A 19632-nucleotide genomic window follows, 5' to 3' on the forward strand; every position below is an offset into this window, starting at 1 on the left:
TTTGACAGGTAAACTATTATTTTGTATCATTTGTGTGGGAGTTTGACACACATGTGCAGGAAAGAAGAACACTGAAATTTGATGGAAAGACCAAAGACTTTAAAGGTAATAATAGATAATGAGTTTGATATTGTCATATCACTTGTTTATGCCTAGCTTGCCAAGTACACTGAAGTTGGACACATTCAGAGGACCACATCCACATCCAGATATTGTTATTGCCTGAAAGGATTTTCTAGCCTTAACTGATATCGGAAATGCTTTTGATTTTTGGTGAGTGAAAACAAACGCCCACTCACCCCAGTAATTGAGTGTTCTATTGGCAGCTAGTATTGGCCTTTGTTTGACTAGCCTGGCAGAGAATTTACCTGCCACAACTTTGCCTATATCAAAAAATGTCCATTGTTCTGATAGCAACCCTGCTCATTGTAATTCTACTAATACTACTAATTCTACTAATAAAAATACAGTATGGTATTTTTCTTTGTCGTGGATTATATGGATGGAATTGAGACGTATTTGACATGTTGTATGAAAACTATGACTTTTTCATACAATTGCACAAAAGCCAGCATCGGAAAACCCTGAAAACCTCCACAAAGCAAAGAAAGATCTTCCAATTCTAAAAGGGACACCTGACTTTTACATGATCTTGACAAGTTTTTTTTCCTGAGATAAAATACCCAAACAAAAAAAAAAAACATTTGTAAATTTCCCCACTGATGTTGAGCGTATGCTCATTATAATAGCCTGTTTCCTACTCCCCAAGTCAATTTAGTTTTTGTTGTTAATATTGTAATGGTGGGTTAGAGAGACTGCTCGCAGATTTAGAACAATGGGATCTGCAATGCTTGAGACCTATGGAGAAACATATTTTTTTGTTCTTTCCTTATTATTCAAAAAGGTTAATAAGCAGGGAGCAAAGGTACCCAGGCATGCTTCACACGCCACCCTATATGTCATGCATTAATGGTAAGGGAAGTGGGAGAACACTTGGGGTAGGATGTGTTAGTAGATGGAAAGCAAAGAAGGAAGAATGTGGACAGTGGGGGGAAAAGGTTCAAAGGTAAAGGAAAGCTGAAAAGTGGGAACAAGAACAGAAGTAAAATGTGCTGTATGATTATATTCTTATTGTATTGTTGGTTGGTGTATCATTTAGTTCGGGCTTTGCATTTGCATGTTTTTTTTAGTAGTATGGTCACTTTGATGCTTATGAGCTTGTATTGTGTTAACTGATGCAAACGGTGTCTTACTGTACTATGTTGTCTATAGCAAATCATGCTTAGATACTTTACTCATGACCATTACCGAAATGTCAAAAACATCAGTATTCTCTTTGGGATGCAATTTAATTTTTTCCCTTGCTCTTTAGTTGGCAACCTAACTGCCCAGACATCCTATGAAATTTCTGCATGGATTACAACTATCATTGGGGACAGTTCTGTATCTTTTGAGCACTTTGTGACACAGGGTTTGAAACCAGCAGCTCCAAGTCTTAAAGCCAAAGCCATCAATCAGACAACTATTGAATGCAACTGGTCTGGAGTAAAAAATGTGGTATGGTTTCTTCATTACTTATCTTCCCTGAAATAAGCTAAACAAGGAGGCTTACATTTATACTTGAGGCATTTAGGGTATTTTGAACTCTGTGTTGCTCACAGTAAAGACCTGATTGGTCAAAATGCCTAGTGAATAAAAGTAAATAGAAGGTTCTCTAGTGTACATAGAGTGGAGCCTCAAGGCAAGGAAAATCAATGCTTTTGGGATGGGATTTGAAAGAAAAAGTAAAATTTGGCAATGGAAAGCAGTGCTCTCCTACCAAAACATTGCATTAAAATTAAAAAAATATATATTTGTGGGGCAAATATGTTTTGTCCGCAGAAACCCCTGACATGTTGGGAGCCTTAAAGTCTGTCCTACGGGACTCCAGGCTGAGCAGCTAATGGCTGTCATTATGAAAGAGTACATATTATATATAACATTTACTTTCTGTAAACATTTCAGCATCCGTATACATGAATTCTACTGTCATTATCAAAAACTCAAATTACATCTTGTCTGCACAGTGGGCAGAATCATATAGAGCAATTGTATGGTCATTATTTATTAAGCCTGTTTTTCCCTGAGAGCAATCCAAATGGGCAGTGGGAGGAATGGGTTGTTGTGGTCATTTAAAGCTTCAACTATTAGGCGATGGGGCTATATAGAAGTGTGCTTGCCCGCACGTGTGTGTATGATCTAGGTTGAGTTAAGTGTTATTTTCTTTTGCAGACCTACGGAATTTTCTATGCAACATCATTTTTAGATCTGTACAGAAATCCAAAGAATGTCACCACGACTCTCCACAATGCCACAGTTATTGTCAACAGAGATGAACAGTACTTATTTTTGGTAAGATCGTTTCTTTTGACTTTAAGTTGTGACCTATCATATGATAATTATACTTACGGTAAAAACAGCTAATAAGAACAAGAAGGTTGCCACACTGGCTGTTCCTCACCCTTGTTGGTTCCACTGCTCTACATGCTGGGTGCTGGCTTGTTAAAACCATCAATAACTGATCATTATGCAGGTACAAAGTTTATTATTAACACATTAGTTAGACGCATGTGAACAGAGGTAACTTTTCAGAAAAATAAACTTGTATATCTTTTTGAAATTGTATATGTCAGAAATAGGTTTGTATGTCCTTCCTAAATCAAATATTGGTAATTAACATATTAAGCCTTTGCCTATTGTTAAAAAGAATTTTAACATGGTAACCATTTATTACAGCAGTAGTTAAGATTCTTGCAACTCCTATTATAAACTGTAATACCAATAATCTACACATGATAAGTAATGTCCCATCTGGTATTAGAGACCCAGGTATTTTTCACGGATATTCACAATATCACCTTTTCTAAGGGATACCCAAACTTGTTCAATAATTTAAACACTGAGGTTATTACTATCATTATTTGATCAATTAGTGAAATATTTCCCCACTGCCGCCAGTAAATCCTTTTTATCTATTGGCAATATGTGCTCCCTTATCATGTCTTTGATCTTATGGACTGTCTTTCCAACATATTGTATTTTGCAGTGTGTACATTTTACTAAATAGATAACCCTTTAGGCTTTACAATTTCCATAACATTGATTCAAGGGTTGGTGCCTTTTTGGGGACATATCTAATAGAATGATCCTTTAAGATATTTTATAATATTGGATCATTGTATAAAATAGGCAGGTAACCTAGATAATTTTGTTTTTAATCTGATGATACCTTACTGAATTTTGTTACAAAGTAAATATTTCTATTGTCTTTCTTAGTATTGTTCTTTGGATATAATTTTGTATTTATTTTGCCTGTATGTGTAAAAATGTAAATCTAGTGTCATGATGTGACATTGTAAACTGAGGTTGGGACTATTGCTGTTGAAATACCTCAAAAAATCCTGGCAGGTTTCTAGTGGGCCCTTCCAAATAAAAATAAAATCATTGCTTATGTGCTTGTGCTTATACCACACTATGTGCTTTCAATAGGGATTAATATCGCCAAAGACACAGGACTCCTCCCACCAACCCATATATAGGTTGGCATAGGAGGGTGCGAAGGAAGCTTCCATCGCATTCCCATGTTTTTGGAGATAAATTTTTTCTGAAACAGATTAGCCTATGAATATGGGTGCATGCACCGAAAATGCTTCAGGTTTTTGGCCTCGTTTTTGTGGTGATCCTTTTAAAGAATTGATTAAACTATATTTTTGTGTAAGAATCCTGTGATGCGGCTTTTTCTCATTGTCGCCAATTACTGTAAAAACAGTTGCATTTGTGTCAGTCTGCCTGTGCTTGTTGGTTATGATTCCATGTGTTTATAGACCCAGTGAGTATAGGCTGACCCAGGTACGTAGAGGGCCCAGAAGTGCCCTGTTTCACTGTACGTTTATAAGAAAGATCATGTTCCTGACACTTTGAATACTGTGGATTGGTAGCTTCCAACCTTTCTTATTTGTGAGCTACAGTCAAATGTAAAAAGACTTGGGAAGCAACACAAGCATCATAAAAGTTCATGGAGGTGCCAAATAAGGGCTAAGATTGGCTATTAGGTAGTCTCTATGCACAGCTTACAGGGGGCTTTATTTGGTTGGTAAGTCTTGTTTTTATTCAACCAAAACTTGCCACCAAGTCAGGAATTCAAAAATAACTACCTGGTTTGGGAGCACTGAGAGCAACATTCAAGGGGTTGATGAGCAACATGTTGCTAAGTAGCCACTGGTTGGGGATCACTGCTCTATGTATTCTGTTGAGTAAGAGTGTGCTTATATGAATTAAAGGGGCAGTAAACACACATGCATTAATTAATCCATTTAAATTGCATTTACTAGAAATTATTTTGTTTAGATATTCACTTATGTTTTTAAAGGTGCGAGTCATTTCTCCTTATCAAGGCCCACCTTCAGATTTTGCAGTAGTTAAAATGATTCCCGATAACCGATTGCCACCTCGCCACCTTCATGTAATTCAGACTGACAAAACTTTTGCTGACATCAAGTGGGAATCTCCTTATGACTCACCCGATGTCAAAATGGTAAGTTAGCTTACTTCAAGTTTCTTCTGTATACTAGAGTTGGTAAAATGTGACTGCTGCTAATCTTCTTGTTTAGTTCTAATCAACTTGGTTTCCCAAGACATCCATTGACATGTGCTGGTATGTCAGCTGCTTACAGCTCTTCACCCCAGATATCCCTAAACAATTGCTCACTAGTAATGTCCATGGTCTCCATGCTATCTATTCCCAGTTTAACAGCTGACATCAGAAAGGCATGTGTTATTAAATGGCACCTATCACCTATATTGGGCTTTTTATTTATTTATTTTAAACTATTGGCTTTATTAGTCTGCACCTCTGGTGGGGGAAGCGATTTCAGGGTGATCAGGACCACTAGTTTTTAATACTGAGACAACAAAAATGAGAAAACACTTCCAAGTGAGTCCTCATTTCATGGATATCACTTATTGACACTTAACCTGAATAGAAACCTTTGCTGCATATTGTGAATTACATTGGTGTTTTAACTGTGTTTTTGTCAGTCTTCCCAACTGATGTAACATCTATTAGTTGCTATCGAGATCATTCTTCTCTTATGTATGGAAAATTAAATCTTTTGCTCCTCATGTTTGTTTTTAGGCCTATGCTGTGGCAGTAAAGGATTTAATACGAAAAACTGAAATCAGCTACAAGGTTAATACACAGAACAGTACAATAGAGTACAGAATAGGAAACCTGGAGCCTGGTGGAAAATACAGCGTGACTGTCCAGCTACGTAACATGAGCAAAGAATCAACAATAAAAGTCAGCACAGGTAATATAACACTAATGGTCATGTGATATAAAATGCAAACAAAAATATGTATAAGACATATACAGGTATCGGACCCCTTATCCGGAAAACCCGTTATCCAGAAAGCTCCGAATTACGGAAAGCCCGTCTCCCATAGACTCCATTTTAATCAAATAATTCAGAATTTTAGAACTGATTTCCTTTTTCTATGTAAAAATAAAACGATACCTTGTAATTGATCCCAACTAAGATATACATAATCCTTATTGGATGCAAAACAATCCTATTGGCTTTAATTAACGTTTTATTAATTTTTTTAGTAGACTTAAGGTATGGAGATCCAAATTACAGAAAGACCCCTTATCCAGAATGCCCTTGGTCCCGAGCATTCTGGATAATGGGTCCTATACCTGTACCAAAGAATTATCTGTAAATACTCCTTTTGCAAACCCAATTTGTGCTATTTATGATTTGTAACACTAAACCCGAGTATGTTATTTTAAACATTGACTTTATACAGTATGCATGATAATAAAATTGTTTATCTCTTAGGGAACTAGCTGCAACTCCCAGGGTTCCAGAACAGTTTTCAAATTGAGGACTGCTGGGAGTTGCAGATAATGGTGGCTTGAGGTACCAGGACTAAATTGTAGCATTCTGTATTGCTTCGATGACGAGGAAAACAAAACCAGGAGGTTGTGAATATTTACTGCTGCTGTTTTATACATTACTCAACATTACTGATGGCATAACATTACAATTCAAGAAAGAACTGAAAGAACTGTGTATACTACAAAAAGTGTTTGTTTGGTTTTTTTTTATAGTACCATTATCTGCACCAGAGGCATTAAAGCTCATCAGTGAAAGTGACCACATACTGCTTTTTTGGAAGAGTCTGGCACTTAAGGAAAAGAAGTTCAGTGAGGATAGGGTGCGTATTCTTAATATCTGTCTATCAGCCTGTCTTCTGGTAGTGGTGAAGTTTTTTTTTTTTATTCCACCCTCACCCCAAAGCTTTAGGCCTAGGCACAAGCTTTTGAGTTCCTGTATGGTAATTACTGCCCTACCCATGCCCCAGTGGAGCTTACACTTCAACTTCCCAATAATGTGCCTATTAGGTTGTGATTGGCTGTAATGTTTAATCTTGAAGCTCATTGCTGTAGACAGACATTTTCTTGGATAGGTTTAGTAACTGAAGATCCTATTAGTGCTGATTCTTGTTATCTTTCAATTAAAGGGTTATGAGATTCACATGGTTGACACAACATATAATATAACCACCTTTCTTGGAAATACAACTGAAAATTTCTTCAAAATTTCAAACTTGAAGATGGGCCACAATTATACATTTATAGTTCAAGCCAGGTGTTTATACAGTGGGCAAATATGTGGCGATCCAGCAGTTGTCCTGTATGATGAACTAGGTAAGTTCTTTGTCTTCTGCAACCCCATATAGGCTTCTCATTGAACCATTTAATATTTGAAATGAATGTATATTGGAAAGTAGCTTAGAATTCATTAGGAAGTTTTTATTGTTTTGTGTTTACAACAGTTCTGATAAAAGAGAAATGTCTTTTCAGATATAGCATGAAGCCACATTGAATATGTTGTCACAGTTCTAAAAATTTTAGTCTGGAGTAGAATAAAAAAACAAAAAAAAGAAAAAGTAGAGCGGCTCTTCAACAAGGGCATTTGCAATGGACAGGTTAGCACAGGGGTCCTCAAACTTTTTAAACAGGGAGCCAGTTCATGGTCCCTCAGACTGTTGGGGGGCTGGACTATAGTTTGGAAAAAAACTATATAGCTTTTTTCCTGGCCTATCACTGGCAGTGGCCCCTAAATACTCACATCTGGGCCAAGCCACAAAAAAAATCTTCGGAAGGGCCCCCCACCCACTCGCAAATAAATACTACTTTCCTACCTGAGAGCCAGCGGGAAGTGGGTTACAAGTGATGTGCTGGGGCAGAGGAGAACGCCAACGCAGGTACTAGCTATGGAGGAGGCAGCAGGGGCCGGGTAAATAACTGCGGGTGGCCGTAGTTTGAGGACCCCTGGGTTAGCATATTTAACTTAGGCAACAGAAATTCATAGAATTCTTAGAGTTAATTAATTTGTAGCCCCCTCACATTGTAGCTATTTATGTTGTGGTTCATGTGTAGAAGTGCAGTGTTTCCTCATGATTGTGGGGCGCAAAGGAGAACTAAACCCTAAAAATGAATATGGCTAAAATGCTATATTTTATATACTGAACAATAGCCTAAAGTTCAGCATCTCTATAACAGTAATGGTCCAGACCTTCACAGTTGTCAAAGGAGCTACCCATCTTGGATTCTATTAGAAATGTCTGCGACTAATCTGAATTAATTACTAACGAGCCATATATTTCAAGATTTATATTCTATATACACAGTATATTGTGAGTGGGTCTCTAAGTAAAGTGACAGCAGCACAGAGTATGTGCAGGGAATTCGCAAAAAAGAAGATGGGGAGCAGATATTCACTGCTAAAAGGGCTGTTGTTGCCTTGGGCTGGTACAAAAGCCCAAATCATAATGTATAACATTTCTGATCTATTTATTTAGTTAAGCTTTAGTTATCCTTTAAAGCACCCGGAGAGCAATGCTGAGGGTCATTTCAATGTATGTTGAAAGAACTAAAATATATTTATTTATTCAGTACGCATTTATGTTCCAAACAAATTCTCCTAACAGGCTATGTTCTACGATCTAACTTTCATTTTTTTTTTTTTTTTGTGCAAGGAGTGGATCCATTATACTCTAAAAGTGTGCAATCCACAGACGTGGCAGCAATAGTTGTTCCCATTTTGTTCCTGTTGTTGGTAGCAACTGGCTTTGGGTTTGTCATATTGTACATGCGTCACAGAAGGCTTCAGAATAGCTTTACAGCCTTTGCAAATAGTCACTACAGCTCACGTCTGGGAGCTGCCATCTTTTCATCAGGGGATGATATTGGTAAGTAAACATCTTGAAACTTCTTTAATGATCGCTATAATATTGTGCATTGTGTAAGTCAGATCTGAATAGTTTTGGTCTGGGTGCAAGTACCCCAGACCTAAAACTTCATGAGGTAGCATATTACAAAGAAGAGCAGGACTTGCAGATTCTACCAATGTGTGGTTGTAAAGGGAAAACACCCTAAGCAGCACATGTTGAGCAGTGAAAGGCAATTTAATTTGATATGATCAGTCTGTGCCTGTGGAATTCTCTAAATGTACAAAAATGCAAAATAAGATATTTCTCACAAATACATGTTTCAAATTGTTTGAACATGGCAGTTTCCTGTGGACAAAAAAATGCTCCTTGTGTGCCTATCCTTAAAGTGAATCTAAGGCACGTTGCGACAGTTTTACATGTCTTTACACTCACTGAAGGGGGAAGTATACCCCCTTTTCAAAACAAGTTCAGTGTATAGGGCTTGTGTTAAACTGTGTATCCTTTTTGCCTACTGTTTCAATCTAAAAAAAACCCCTATGGTTTTTGTTATTTCTCTAGCTAGAAATTGAAGCTACTTCATGTTCAATCCTTGCAAGGCAGATAATTGAATTAAAAGTTCACACGAACACAAGACCATTGTTCACTGGGGTTATCTGTGCTTTGGTAATCCAAATATCTACCATGCAAGGACCAAACAGAGAGCAGCTCAATTTCAGAGTAGTAGTACAGGGTACTTCTACACAATCATGTGGCAGTGTATCATATCCACAAAAGGGCAAAGACTGTATGCTATTGCTTTAAATGTATGTTTCCTGCCATCCACTTTCCTGATTTTGCACCCTCATGCACTGCTGTTGCTTTAAATGTAAGTTTCCTATATCTATATTTACTGCTTGGCTTTGATCCGTGACATTCCTTATCATACCCCTAGTCTAATCACATTTCCTGGCTCTGTGTAAGGGCAATTCATTCTCTGATAACAGGCACTAGGTGGGAATCACGGTGTATTTGATGTCCAACCAGTTGGGCCTTCCTCTTAGAACTATTTCCTTGGGATCACTCTAGGGAGCAGCACGGCTGGGAAGTTGCAGCTCGCCAGTATAGCAACTTAAAGTATAGTAAGTTTAAGTATACTGTAAAAGTTGGACAGAGTTAGACAGCAGTTGGAGCAGCAATGAACATGCTCCATCTGGGACTTTACATCCTCAGCTGCTATGGATCTCTTTGAAAAGTGCACAGAAGTGAAAATAAACTTTACTTCCTACAGCCTAAATGTACAATTACTATCTTGTATGTTTACTTTATTCAGGTAACCTTCTTTGTTAACATCCTGCATATATCAAACATCCTTTATATTTGTACTTGATACATGTAAACTCAGACTTGTATGCTTTTCATAGCTTCTGAACACCACTGAAAAAGCCTCACACCTACCTCCTATTGCTTTAAACCTTTATCCTCCTATGCACCTTAAACATGCTCAGTTTATTATCACTCCAGTTGTCAACCTTTTTTCTTCTCAGGGCTAAAAACTCATTTACTACTTTCATTGCCCAGACACTGTTCAGATTGCACCTTCACTTCTTCCCCCTTCCTCTCTCTGATCTCACGAACTGCTCTCAATTCTGAGATCTCTCACTCCTTCACCCCACGCTACCAAACACAAGCCCAGAGCATTAAAATCCCGCTTGCTTCTCCCCTCCCTTACACTTGCCTCCTGGCAGCAGGGGATATCTCTCCAAATCTGGGCCCCCCACCCAAACTCTGCTCCTACACCCACCCTTCCCCCAATTCCCGCTCTCCTTCAAATTCTCACTCTGTACACCTCCAAAAGGGCCATAACATTGACAACCTCATCAACATCCCAATCATTCCAGCCACTCCTGCACCAATACCATGTGCCCTATGGAATGCACTCTCAGTTTGCAACAAACTACCTGCCGTGCATGACCTCTTCATATCCAGAGGCTTCCAGTTTCTAGACATCACTAAAACATGGATAAGCCCCACTGACAGAGTTACCCCTGCAGCTCTGTCCTTTGGTGGCCTTCAGCTCAGCCACACCCACAGAGCTCGAATAGACATGGAGGTGAGGTCGGTATTTTACTGTCTGAGCATTGCTCATTCCAGCCCATTGCTCAAATACCATCCCTTGGCCTTGCATTTAGGATCTACTCCCCATTTGCTTTACAGGTTGTAATGATCTACCGCCCTCCAGGACCTACTTCTAAGTTTCTAGATGATTTTTCAGCCTGGCTCCAATCCTTCCTCTCCTCTGACATCCCTGCTATAATTATGGGTGACTTCAATATCCCCACCAAAAGGTCACCTACCTCCAAGCTCCTTAATCTTACCTCCTCCTATGGGCTCATACAACGGATCTCAGAACCCACCCATCAGGACAGCCGTACCCTTGACCTCATCTTTTCTCACCTCTGCCCTCTAACTAACCTCACACTCTCTCTATTGCACACCACTTTTCCTCCTCTAAATCCTACCGCCAGACGAAAGAACCTTCATCTCATTGATCGTCAACACTTTTCATCAACTCTACAGCCTGTGCTCTCCTCTATCTCTTCATTCACTGACCCTGAACCTGCTGCATTTTTCTACACCCACACAATCACCACTGTCTTGGACAACTTTGCTCCCCTCTCCATGCACCAACAGACAACCCTGGCACACTAAGCACACAAAACAACTCCAAAGGCAGTCCCGCAGGCTTGAATGCCGCTGGAGAGAAAACAACTCCAGGACTAATTTCGACCACTACAAAAATGTATTTTACAACTACAGGGATGCTTTGTCCTCTGCAAAGCAGTCCTACTTCGCCACTCTCATATCCACACAATCTTGCAACCCCAAACAACTGTTCAACACTTTCAACTCCCTTTTACATCCATCCATCCAGAGCTTTGCTAGTTATTTCATAGATAAAATTCAAAAAATCTGCATGGAAATAAATCGGAACCCTAAGGACATCACACTCATTGCATCAAACATTCCCTCAGCTGCTACTTTTTCTTGCATTTTTTCCCGCGCTTAACGAGGAGACTGTCTCCCTTCTCCTGTCTAAAGCTCACCTTACCACCGGCTCTCTTGATCCTATTCCTTGTCATCTCATTCCTCCTTTTTCACCTATATTCAATCCAACTCTCACCTCTCTCTCTCTCTCTCTCTACTGGCATATTCCCACACTCATTCAAACAAGCAATCATCAAGCCCATACTTAAAAATAACAAACTCTCACACTATCTAACATCTAACTCCCTACTCGACTCAATTCAGTCTGGCTTCCATCCCACCACTCTACAGAAACTGCCCTCACTAAAGTAGTGAATGACTTACTCGCTGCCAAAGCAAAGGGCCACTACTCTCTCTTAATCCTGCTTGACCTTTCTGCAGCTTTTGACACTGTCGATCATTCTCTCTTGCTCCATATTCTATCCTCACTGGGGATTCAAGATAAGGCTCTATCTTGGATCTCCTCCTATCTTTCCAACCGTTCGGCCTCCACGTCCACTGCTCAGCCGCTCTTAGTTGGGGTACCTCAAGGCTCTGTTCTTGGACCCCTTCTATTTTCAATCTACACCACTGGTCTGGTCAGCTAATCAGCTCCTTTAGATTTCACTAACATTTATATGCAGACGATACCCAAATCTACCTCTCTTCCCCAGACCTGCCCTCACTCCTAGCTCGTGTCTCTAACTGTCTAACTGCAATTCATGTCCTCTCACCACCCAAAAATCAACACGGACAAAACTGAGCTGGTTATCTTCCCACCCTCCAACTCAGTTTCCCTGCCTGACATCACTGATTGCGTGGAAAATATTAATATAACCCCAGTTCCACAAGCTTGCTGTTTAGAATTTACATTCTCTCTAAATCCTGTCGTTTCCACCTCAAAAACATCGCAGGCATTCAACCTTTCCTCTCTTATGAGACTGCCAAAATTCTCATCCACGCCCTTGTCATATCTCACTTAGACTACTGCAACTCACTACTATGTGGGCTTCCCCTGTCTAAACTGACCCCACTCCAATCCATCATGAACAGTGCTGCCAGGCTCATACACCTCTCCTCCCGCTCCACAAGTGCCCCCCCTCTCTGCCAATCCTTGCCCTGGCTACCTGTCATGTACAGGATTCAGTTTAAGAATCTTGTACTCACCTTCAAAGTGCTCACTGGTGCCACACCTCTATTTAACCACCCTAATTCCAAAGTAAACCCCAAGACATAACCTTCGCTCTACACATGACCTCTTTCTCTGCTCCTCACTCATCACCTCTTCTCACTCTCGCATCCACGACTTCTCACGTGCTGCACCCGTCCTCTCGAACGCTCTTCCCCGTCCCATTAGGCACTGCCAGACTCTCCAAGCCTTTAAACAGGTCTCTTAAAACTCACCTTTTCACTCAAGCCTATAACCTAACCCCCCCCCCCAAAAAATTCACTAACCACTGGTTTTCACCGCTCACTCCGCACTTACTGTCACTTTACACACCTACATGAACTCTAATGCCATCCTAGTTACCCTGACCTTATGTCTCAGCCCTCCCTTTTAGAATGTAAGCTCTTGCGAGCAGGGCCCTCCCCCTAGTGTCTCCGATCCTCATCCAATGTAACTGCAAGCCATTTTTGTTAATTGTTTATATGTACATGTTAACTGTTCTGTCTTTTCTACCCCTCTATTATGTAAAGCGCTGCGTAAATTGATGGCGCTATATATAATAATAATAATATGCCTTGCTGAGGTATAGATGCCTCTTTACTGACCGATTAAAGTGGCCAAACTTCAACTATTACAAATTGGTGTTTATTATTTGTAGCTAAAATTTTTAGCTATTGTGGCTTGAGTTATATATAAAACCATGATTCTTGGGCCATGTAGCCCATTTTATATGTGCTTCAGTCACACCACAGACAATACATTATTAAGTAGCGTACCTGCATTTTGTTGTTGCGCTCTGTGTTCATTTTTTTTGTTTGTTTGTTTTTAGGTGATGATGACGACGCACCAATGATAACTGGGTTTTCTGATGACGTTCCAATGGTCATAGCTTGAAACTGTTTTTTTATTTCAAAAGCCAAATGATGTAAATATTTTATTTTAGAATATTTGTGAATTTTTGTTTTTTTATTATATTTTAAAATGCACTTTGAGTTGCAATGTTATTTTTATAAGGGCCCACAACTTTGTAGTACTCAACTGTGAAATGCAAAAATATGAATGTTTATTTACCAAATTGTAACAGCACTCGGTACTTTGATTACATTTTAAAGCCTTCACCTGTGTTTTTTTTTTTTTTTTTTTTTATTCATGTAACAATTTTTGCATATGGAGCCCTTAATTTACTTGGAGTGTCAACTGACCCCTTCTTAATTATGCAACCAGAATAACAGTTATGTCTGCAATCTGGCAATACGTACACATAATTCCCATATTAATTTTATAAACAGAAAGGAAATTGCATATGCAGTTCTTGCCACTATTTTTTTAGGAGGGCTAGTCTATCTATAAAATACATTTTCCAAAATATATAATTTTTTTATCAACAAGAATAGAGTGTGTAATCTCTTAAAGGGTTGATATCACATTTTTTTATTTTATTTAATCTTCCCCTTTTAAAAAATTTCATCAGTGCAGTTTTTTGTGCACATTTTAAAACTACTATAGGATTTTCCCTACCCTTGCTATGTTTTCATATGTCATCCACTCGCTTAGGAATCATTTTTTTGGTCCCTCCTGATTGCAGCAGTGTAAGCAAGGGTCACTGGCTTCATGGCATCATCATCTTCAGGATGCAGGGGAGGTTTATTTGATTATGATTTTTCCCTCTAAGGCAGTGTTTTGTCTTAGTTTGACTTATGCAGCCAAATATCTCCCAAACATGCAGAGGTCCGAGTTTTTAAGTGATAATTGCTGCTGTGTGTGCCATAACTCTCATTTCATTTCATAGTGTCATTGCTTTAGATTTCATAACGCAGTACTGATGTAATTTGTAACCCACGCTTCTTAAGACATGTTTGACCAGTTGTGTTATACGTGTCTTTCAATTTCAGAGAAAAAATACCAGAATATAATAAGAGGCCACACTCTTGTGGCTGTTATTTATTTTACATTTTTTCCTTAGCTTTGAATACACATGAAGGAAAAAATACATGCCGAATAATATGTTTCTAGGGATTTAATACAAGTTACTTTTGAACTTAATCCTTGTTTTTTGCACTGTCTGATTATTCATTCGTTGGTCAGTTTCAGGTCATTTCAATAGCTTGCCATTGTCTTGTTTGCTGTTACTTTTACTCGTTTCCTTTTATAGAGTTTAAAAAATGTTTTCCTGCTTTCCTGGTACTTTACTTTATCACACAGTAGAGAATGTATTTATTTTGTTGTTAAGTATCTGACACATTGTCTGGATTAATGACAAGTTTGCCTTCAGTTGAAACACTAGCTGCCTTAATTGTATTTTTTTTTAGTTTTAGGCAACCAATAGCCTGCCAAAATGTAGTTCAGATTTTTTTTAACTGCTTATATTCACTGACACTTTCCTGACCATCATAAAAATGGATTTGGGAATTTATCAAACTAAACCAATAACATTGATTTAGAATGGATCCTTCTGAATCTTAGGTCAGTAACTTAGAAGAACATCCATTGTTTATTTGATTAACAGATAAAAACAACATTGCCCATAGCCTACTATGGGATTTCACATCTGAGTTGATAAGTCCCTAAAGGCTATGGAAAAAGGAAAATATTAATTCTGATTTAACAGACCAAAATGGCATATTAAATTGTTCAGATTCAATAAGCCAATTTGATTGATCTGTTATAATTAAAATTAAATTCCCTAAAAATACAAATTGACATTAATCCTTCGGCAAACCCTGCAGGATTCCAAATTCAAGCTTTGATAAATCTGTTCCATAGAAGATGATTTGTAAAACCAAATAAAGAAAATTAAGTGTTTAGCATTGTAAATCTTTTCATTAGCTTACAATATTAGAATTATATTATGTTCTAATGGCTTAAAATACCACTAACTTCTCTTTTCAAATTGGAGGCTGAATTTATTTATAAATCACCATCCATGTGTGATGATGTTTTGTTTCTTTCAACAATCCTTGAATATGAATGACATTGGAGAATTTTCTATATGTAATTTTAACTTCAGCAAAAATACAAAATGCTAGTTTTATTTCTAAATCTATCTTGGCAAATAATTTTGCTATAAATATTGCCTGTGATCTTGTTTATATTTTTATGACATTTAAAGAATCTATTCACAACTCATAGTGATGACTGTTGAATATAGAGATACTATTTTTTCACTCACTATTATACAGGACATGAAGTAACTGTTGTGTAACTTGTCCTAACTTGTTCTATTTCACACTGTGATTTCATAATAAAGGCTTGGTAGTATAGCATGGCAATGAGGGAGCAGTGGATGTTTATAGACTTGGATTCAATTTAAACTGTGTAAAATTATACTGTTACATTTATGGTGCCAGGTACCCGGGTATATATTTTTCCAATTCTTTTGTGGAAAACCTTACTTTTCCATTAGATTTACTTACTACTGTACATGTACTATGTCTAATTTCCTTGCAAAATCGGCTACAGTTCATTGTAGTAGCCCCTTCTCCGATCCCACCCCATGCATGATATAGAGAGGGCTACTAAAACTGGTGTTTTCTCTCATGCCCGTTTTGAGAAAATTATGCATATGTCTAGAGACGGTAAGATCTTCATGTTTAAAATTGTAAAGTAATTGACTTTTATGCTGCTATAGCTAGCTGCTGCTTACTTGACACTTTATGGTGTTTTGATGATTCTTTCAGCTCTGTTTAATAATTATTGTAGACATGTTGGGTTTTAATTGAACATATTCAGTGAATACTGGCTCTTATATTGCATCTTTTGGGGTTTTTTTCGGGGAACTCATTAAAAAGCAAAGCAACAGAACTGTTGTTGATGTTTAATAAATCTGTTTCACAAATATTTTTTCTGTAATTTTTTTTATATTTAATTTTGTACAAATTTCAGAGTTCTCCTTTTTCCTGCTGTAAATAACTCCTTCATGATGTGAGTCCTATGATTATGTTTATAGAGGTGTGTAAAATGTTTAACGGCAAAAATGGTGTAAAAAGTGATGTAAAATAAAAGTTGTATTTATAAAGCTGTGTTGTTCTCCTTAATTATGATTTAACATTGTCAGACACCGTTTCTGAATCTATTGCAAAGTTAAACAATGATTTTCTCTATTTTACACCTCCCATATAATTCTTTATAGTTGATGGAACAATTTCATACAGAAAATAAATTCTTGTGTTAAAACTGGTGTAAATATACAGGTTTTTCAAATAGGTTTTTTTTCACCTAAAATTCTTTTTACACCAGAATGTTACACTCTATACATTTATTACACAGCTTTATAAATATATGCTGACTCCAGTCTGTAATACACTGATGCCAAATAGCACATAAATGCTTGGTTGGGGGAATACACTTTTTTTTAATATGTTAAAAACAATAAGAAAAACAAACTATTTCTGAGACAGATATATTAAACTTTAAAAGTTTCATCTGTGTTTTATAGCTATCTATGAGATTTCCCCTTTTATAATTAATTTAAAATACATTTGAAATTTCTGATGAAAAGTTCATATTTTTATTAGTGTGGCCTTTTTCAATATTGCAGAGATGGATATCTCCACTTTCAAGTATATTAGTGTGTTATATAATTTTTTTTCTGAGTATATGTGTGTATGTATATATATATATATATATATATATATATATCGAACCAAGGATGGCACACCGCTTCAATTCTTGTCCCGGGTGCACGGTAAAAGATTTAAATATTGCAAAAAAGACCAGCAACACCGGATCTATTGTGAATGGTAGATTATATTAAAAAATGCATGAACAGCCAACGTTACGTTTCGATCCCCATCGGGGGATCGAAACGTAACGTTGGCTGTTCATGCATTTTTTAATATAATCTACCATTCACAATAGATCCGGTGTTGCTGGTCTTTTTTGCTATATAATATATATATATATATATATATATATATATATATATATATATATATATATATATATATATATATAATCTCTCACACACACACACACACACACACACACACACACACACACACACACACATAGAAACTAGCACTATAGGTCTCCCTTGTTTCAACCCAGCAGTGCTGTTAAATAGTGCAATTTGAAACAAAAGAACATTGTGTAAATACATTTTTTTAATTCAATGTTTTATATCAACCAAAATCCTGAAAATGCCAGGGCTTCTGTTCTCAGGAATGTAATTTTAGTGCCAAGATAACATAACAGATTACCTGCATGAGACAGAGCAACAATCTACAGTCAGTCAAACGGTTTTTGCCTACAAAAGGCTTTGTTACAGTTACAAGTCTTGCCCTTTGTTTCCATTATTCTGTTTTGGATTTGTAAAATCAGTTATGCCATTTTGCACATTGCACAGTTTGGCAACAACAAAAGACTGCACAATTATATACTGTATTATGTATTGGGTTCTAGTAGTAAAACATATTTCACTGCTACCAGGATTGGCTTAGAAAGACTGAAATGGTGCCACCTAAAACAAAGGAGATTTTTTCCTGTAGATTAGATTGTACTGCTGTATGAGTTTTTTTGCAGTTTTTCCAAATATTGTGCTGCTGTTGTGTTGTGATTTTTTTCTTTGTTTCCAGGGAAAGTAAGGTTCTGAGTGACTGTTTCTTGTGCCACAAACCAGACCCATATTGATACATTTTTTTTGCTACTTTGGAAAGGGCTATTTTCCTTGTTACTATCAAGATCTGATAGTATAGTTAGTAAAAGAGATTTAATATGCACAGGCTGGCCCAAACCCAGCTGGTTAGGCAGGTTTGGGCAAACTAGTTACCCACCAAGTTGGTTGCAGGTGGGTCTAATTCTGCCAGTGTGCCCCCTTCAACCTAGTCATCTCTGCTAAGCTCAGCTGTTTATATTTTTATGACATTTAAAGAATCTATTCACAACTCATAGTGATGACTGTTGAATTTAGAGATACTATTTTTTTCACTCACTATTATACAGGACATGAAGTAACTGTTCTGTAACTTGTCCTAAGGTACCATTTCACACTGGGAATTCATAATAAACGCTTGGTAGTATTGCATGGCATTGAGGGAGCAGTGGATGTTTATAGACTTGGATTCAATTTAAACTGTGTAAAATTATCCTGTTACATGTATGATGCCAGGTACCCGGGTATATATTTTTCCAATTCTTTTGTGAAACACCTTACTTTTCTATTAGATTTACTTATTACGGTACATGTACTATGTCTAATTTCCTTGCAAAATTGGCTACAGTTCCACTTCTCTGATCCCACCCTATGTATGATATAGAGAGGGCTACTAAAACTTGTGTTAAACTCAGCTGTTAGACACTTCTGGCCTCTTTCTTTTATAAACTCATGCCTGTCCCTCCTCCTGCTGTTGATATTAGGTCCAGACTGGGATTTAAAATAAGTCCTGGCATTTTAAGTACACAGAGGCCCAAACAGCCCACTAATAGTGAATGGGGGAGTCCACAGACTACCAGTCCAGGCCCAAATGGTTGGTACATTGGTTGCACCATTTAGAATTGTTACATGTGTAGTAAAATCATTTCAGGGGGCAATATACCCTCTTGTTCAACATTTTTTAATGGTACTTGTAAAATATACCTCATACCTGGCATCAGTAATTAGGCAGCATTGTAACCAAGTACATTCCTCAAAGTAGTGCAGTCTGGATTATGTAAAATGTTTGCCAATTACCTATGTAGCATGTTGGACCTGATTTATATATGGATGGTTATATCATGCATGCATTATTTTGTTTGTCAGCCTGCCAGTCTCTCAAACTATTCTCCATACAAGGCCCATTTAGGTAATACCTGGTGAACATCCTTTTCCAAAGTAGCAAAATTATACAGTTTGCCCAGCTCTGGTTTATTACACTACATTTCATAGAGTCCAATTTCCTTTTCCAGTGTGCAAAAATATAGAAAACGCTTAATAAAAAAAAAAAATTTTAGGCAATCTGCAGAGAGCTCTATGCCAGTATGGTGTTTACAAAATATCAGCAAGATCCATTTTTTAAATATACAGTTATAGTCCTGAACACACAGTAAGTGTAAGCCCCTTTTAAAGGTTTGCGCATATTAAAGTCCTCCTTGCTAATTATTTGTATAATATACATTAATAATGTTGCTTTCTTTTTGCAATTGCTTTCTTTAGAGCTGCTTTATAAATGTGAGTTTTTCTTCATAATTCACTGTTTACATTAAAA

At 37.4% G+C, this 19632-nt stretch overlaps 1 protein-coding gene across 1 annotated transcript in view; it reads left to right on the top strand.

Moving 5' to 3' along the window:
* The window catches only part of sorl1 (sortilin-related receptor, L(DLR class) A repeats containing), an 88842-nt gene extending 72376 nt beyond the window's left edge, over positions 1–16466 (top strand). The window contains exons 40-48 of the mRNA XM_031906643.1: positions 9–105; positions 1373–1557; positions 2272–2391; positions 4409–4573; positions 5174–5348; positions 6152–6258; positions 6565–6751; positions 8086–8298; positions 13281–16466. Coding sequence (XP_031762503.1) covers positions 9–105; positions 1373–1557; positions 2272–2391; positions 4409–4573; positions 5174–5348; positions 6152–6258; positions 6565–6751; positions 8086–8298; positions 13281–13345 — 1314 coding nt within the window. The 3' untranslated portion in view covers positions 13346–16466. The remainder of the gene's footprint in view (positions 1–8; positions 106–1372; positions 1558–2271; positions 2392–4408; positions 4574–5173; positions 5349–6151; positions 6259–6564; positions 6752–8085; positions 8299–13280) is intronic.
* The last annotated feature ends 3166 nt before the right edge of the window (positions 16467–19632 follow it).

Source organism: Xenopus tropicalis, chromosome 7 (assembly GCF_000004195.4).
Source record: "Xenopus tropicalis strain Nigerian chromosome 7, UCB_Xtro_10.0, whole genome shotgun sequence".
NCBI lineage: Eukaryota > Metazoa > Chordata > Amphibia > Anura > Pipidae > Xenopus > Xenopus tropicalis.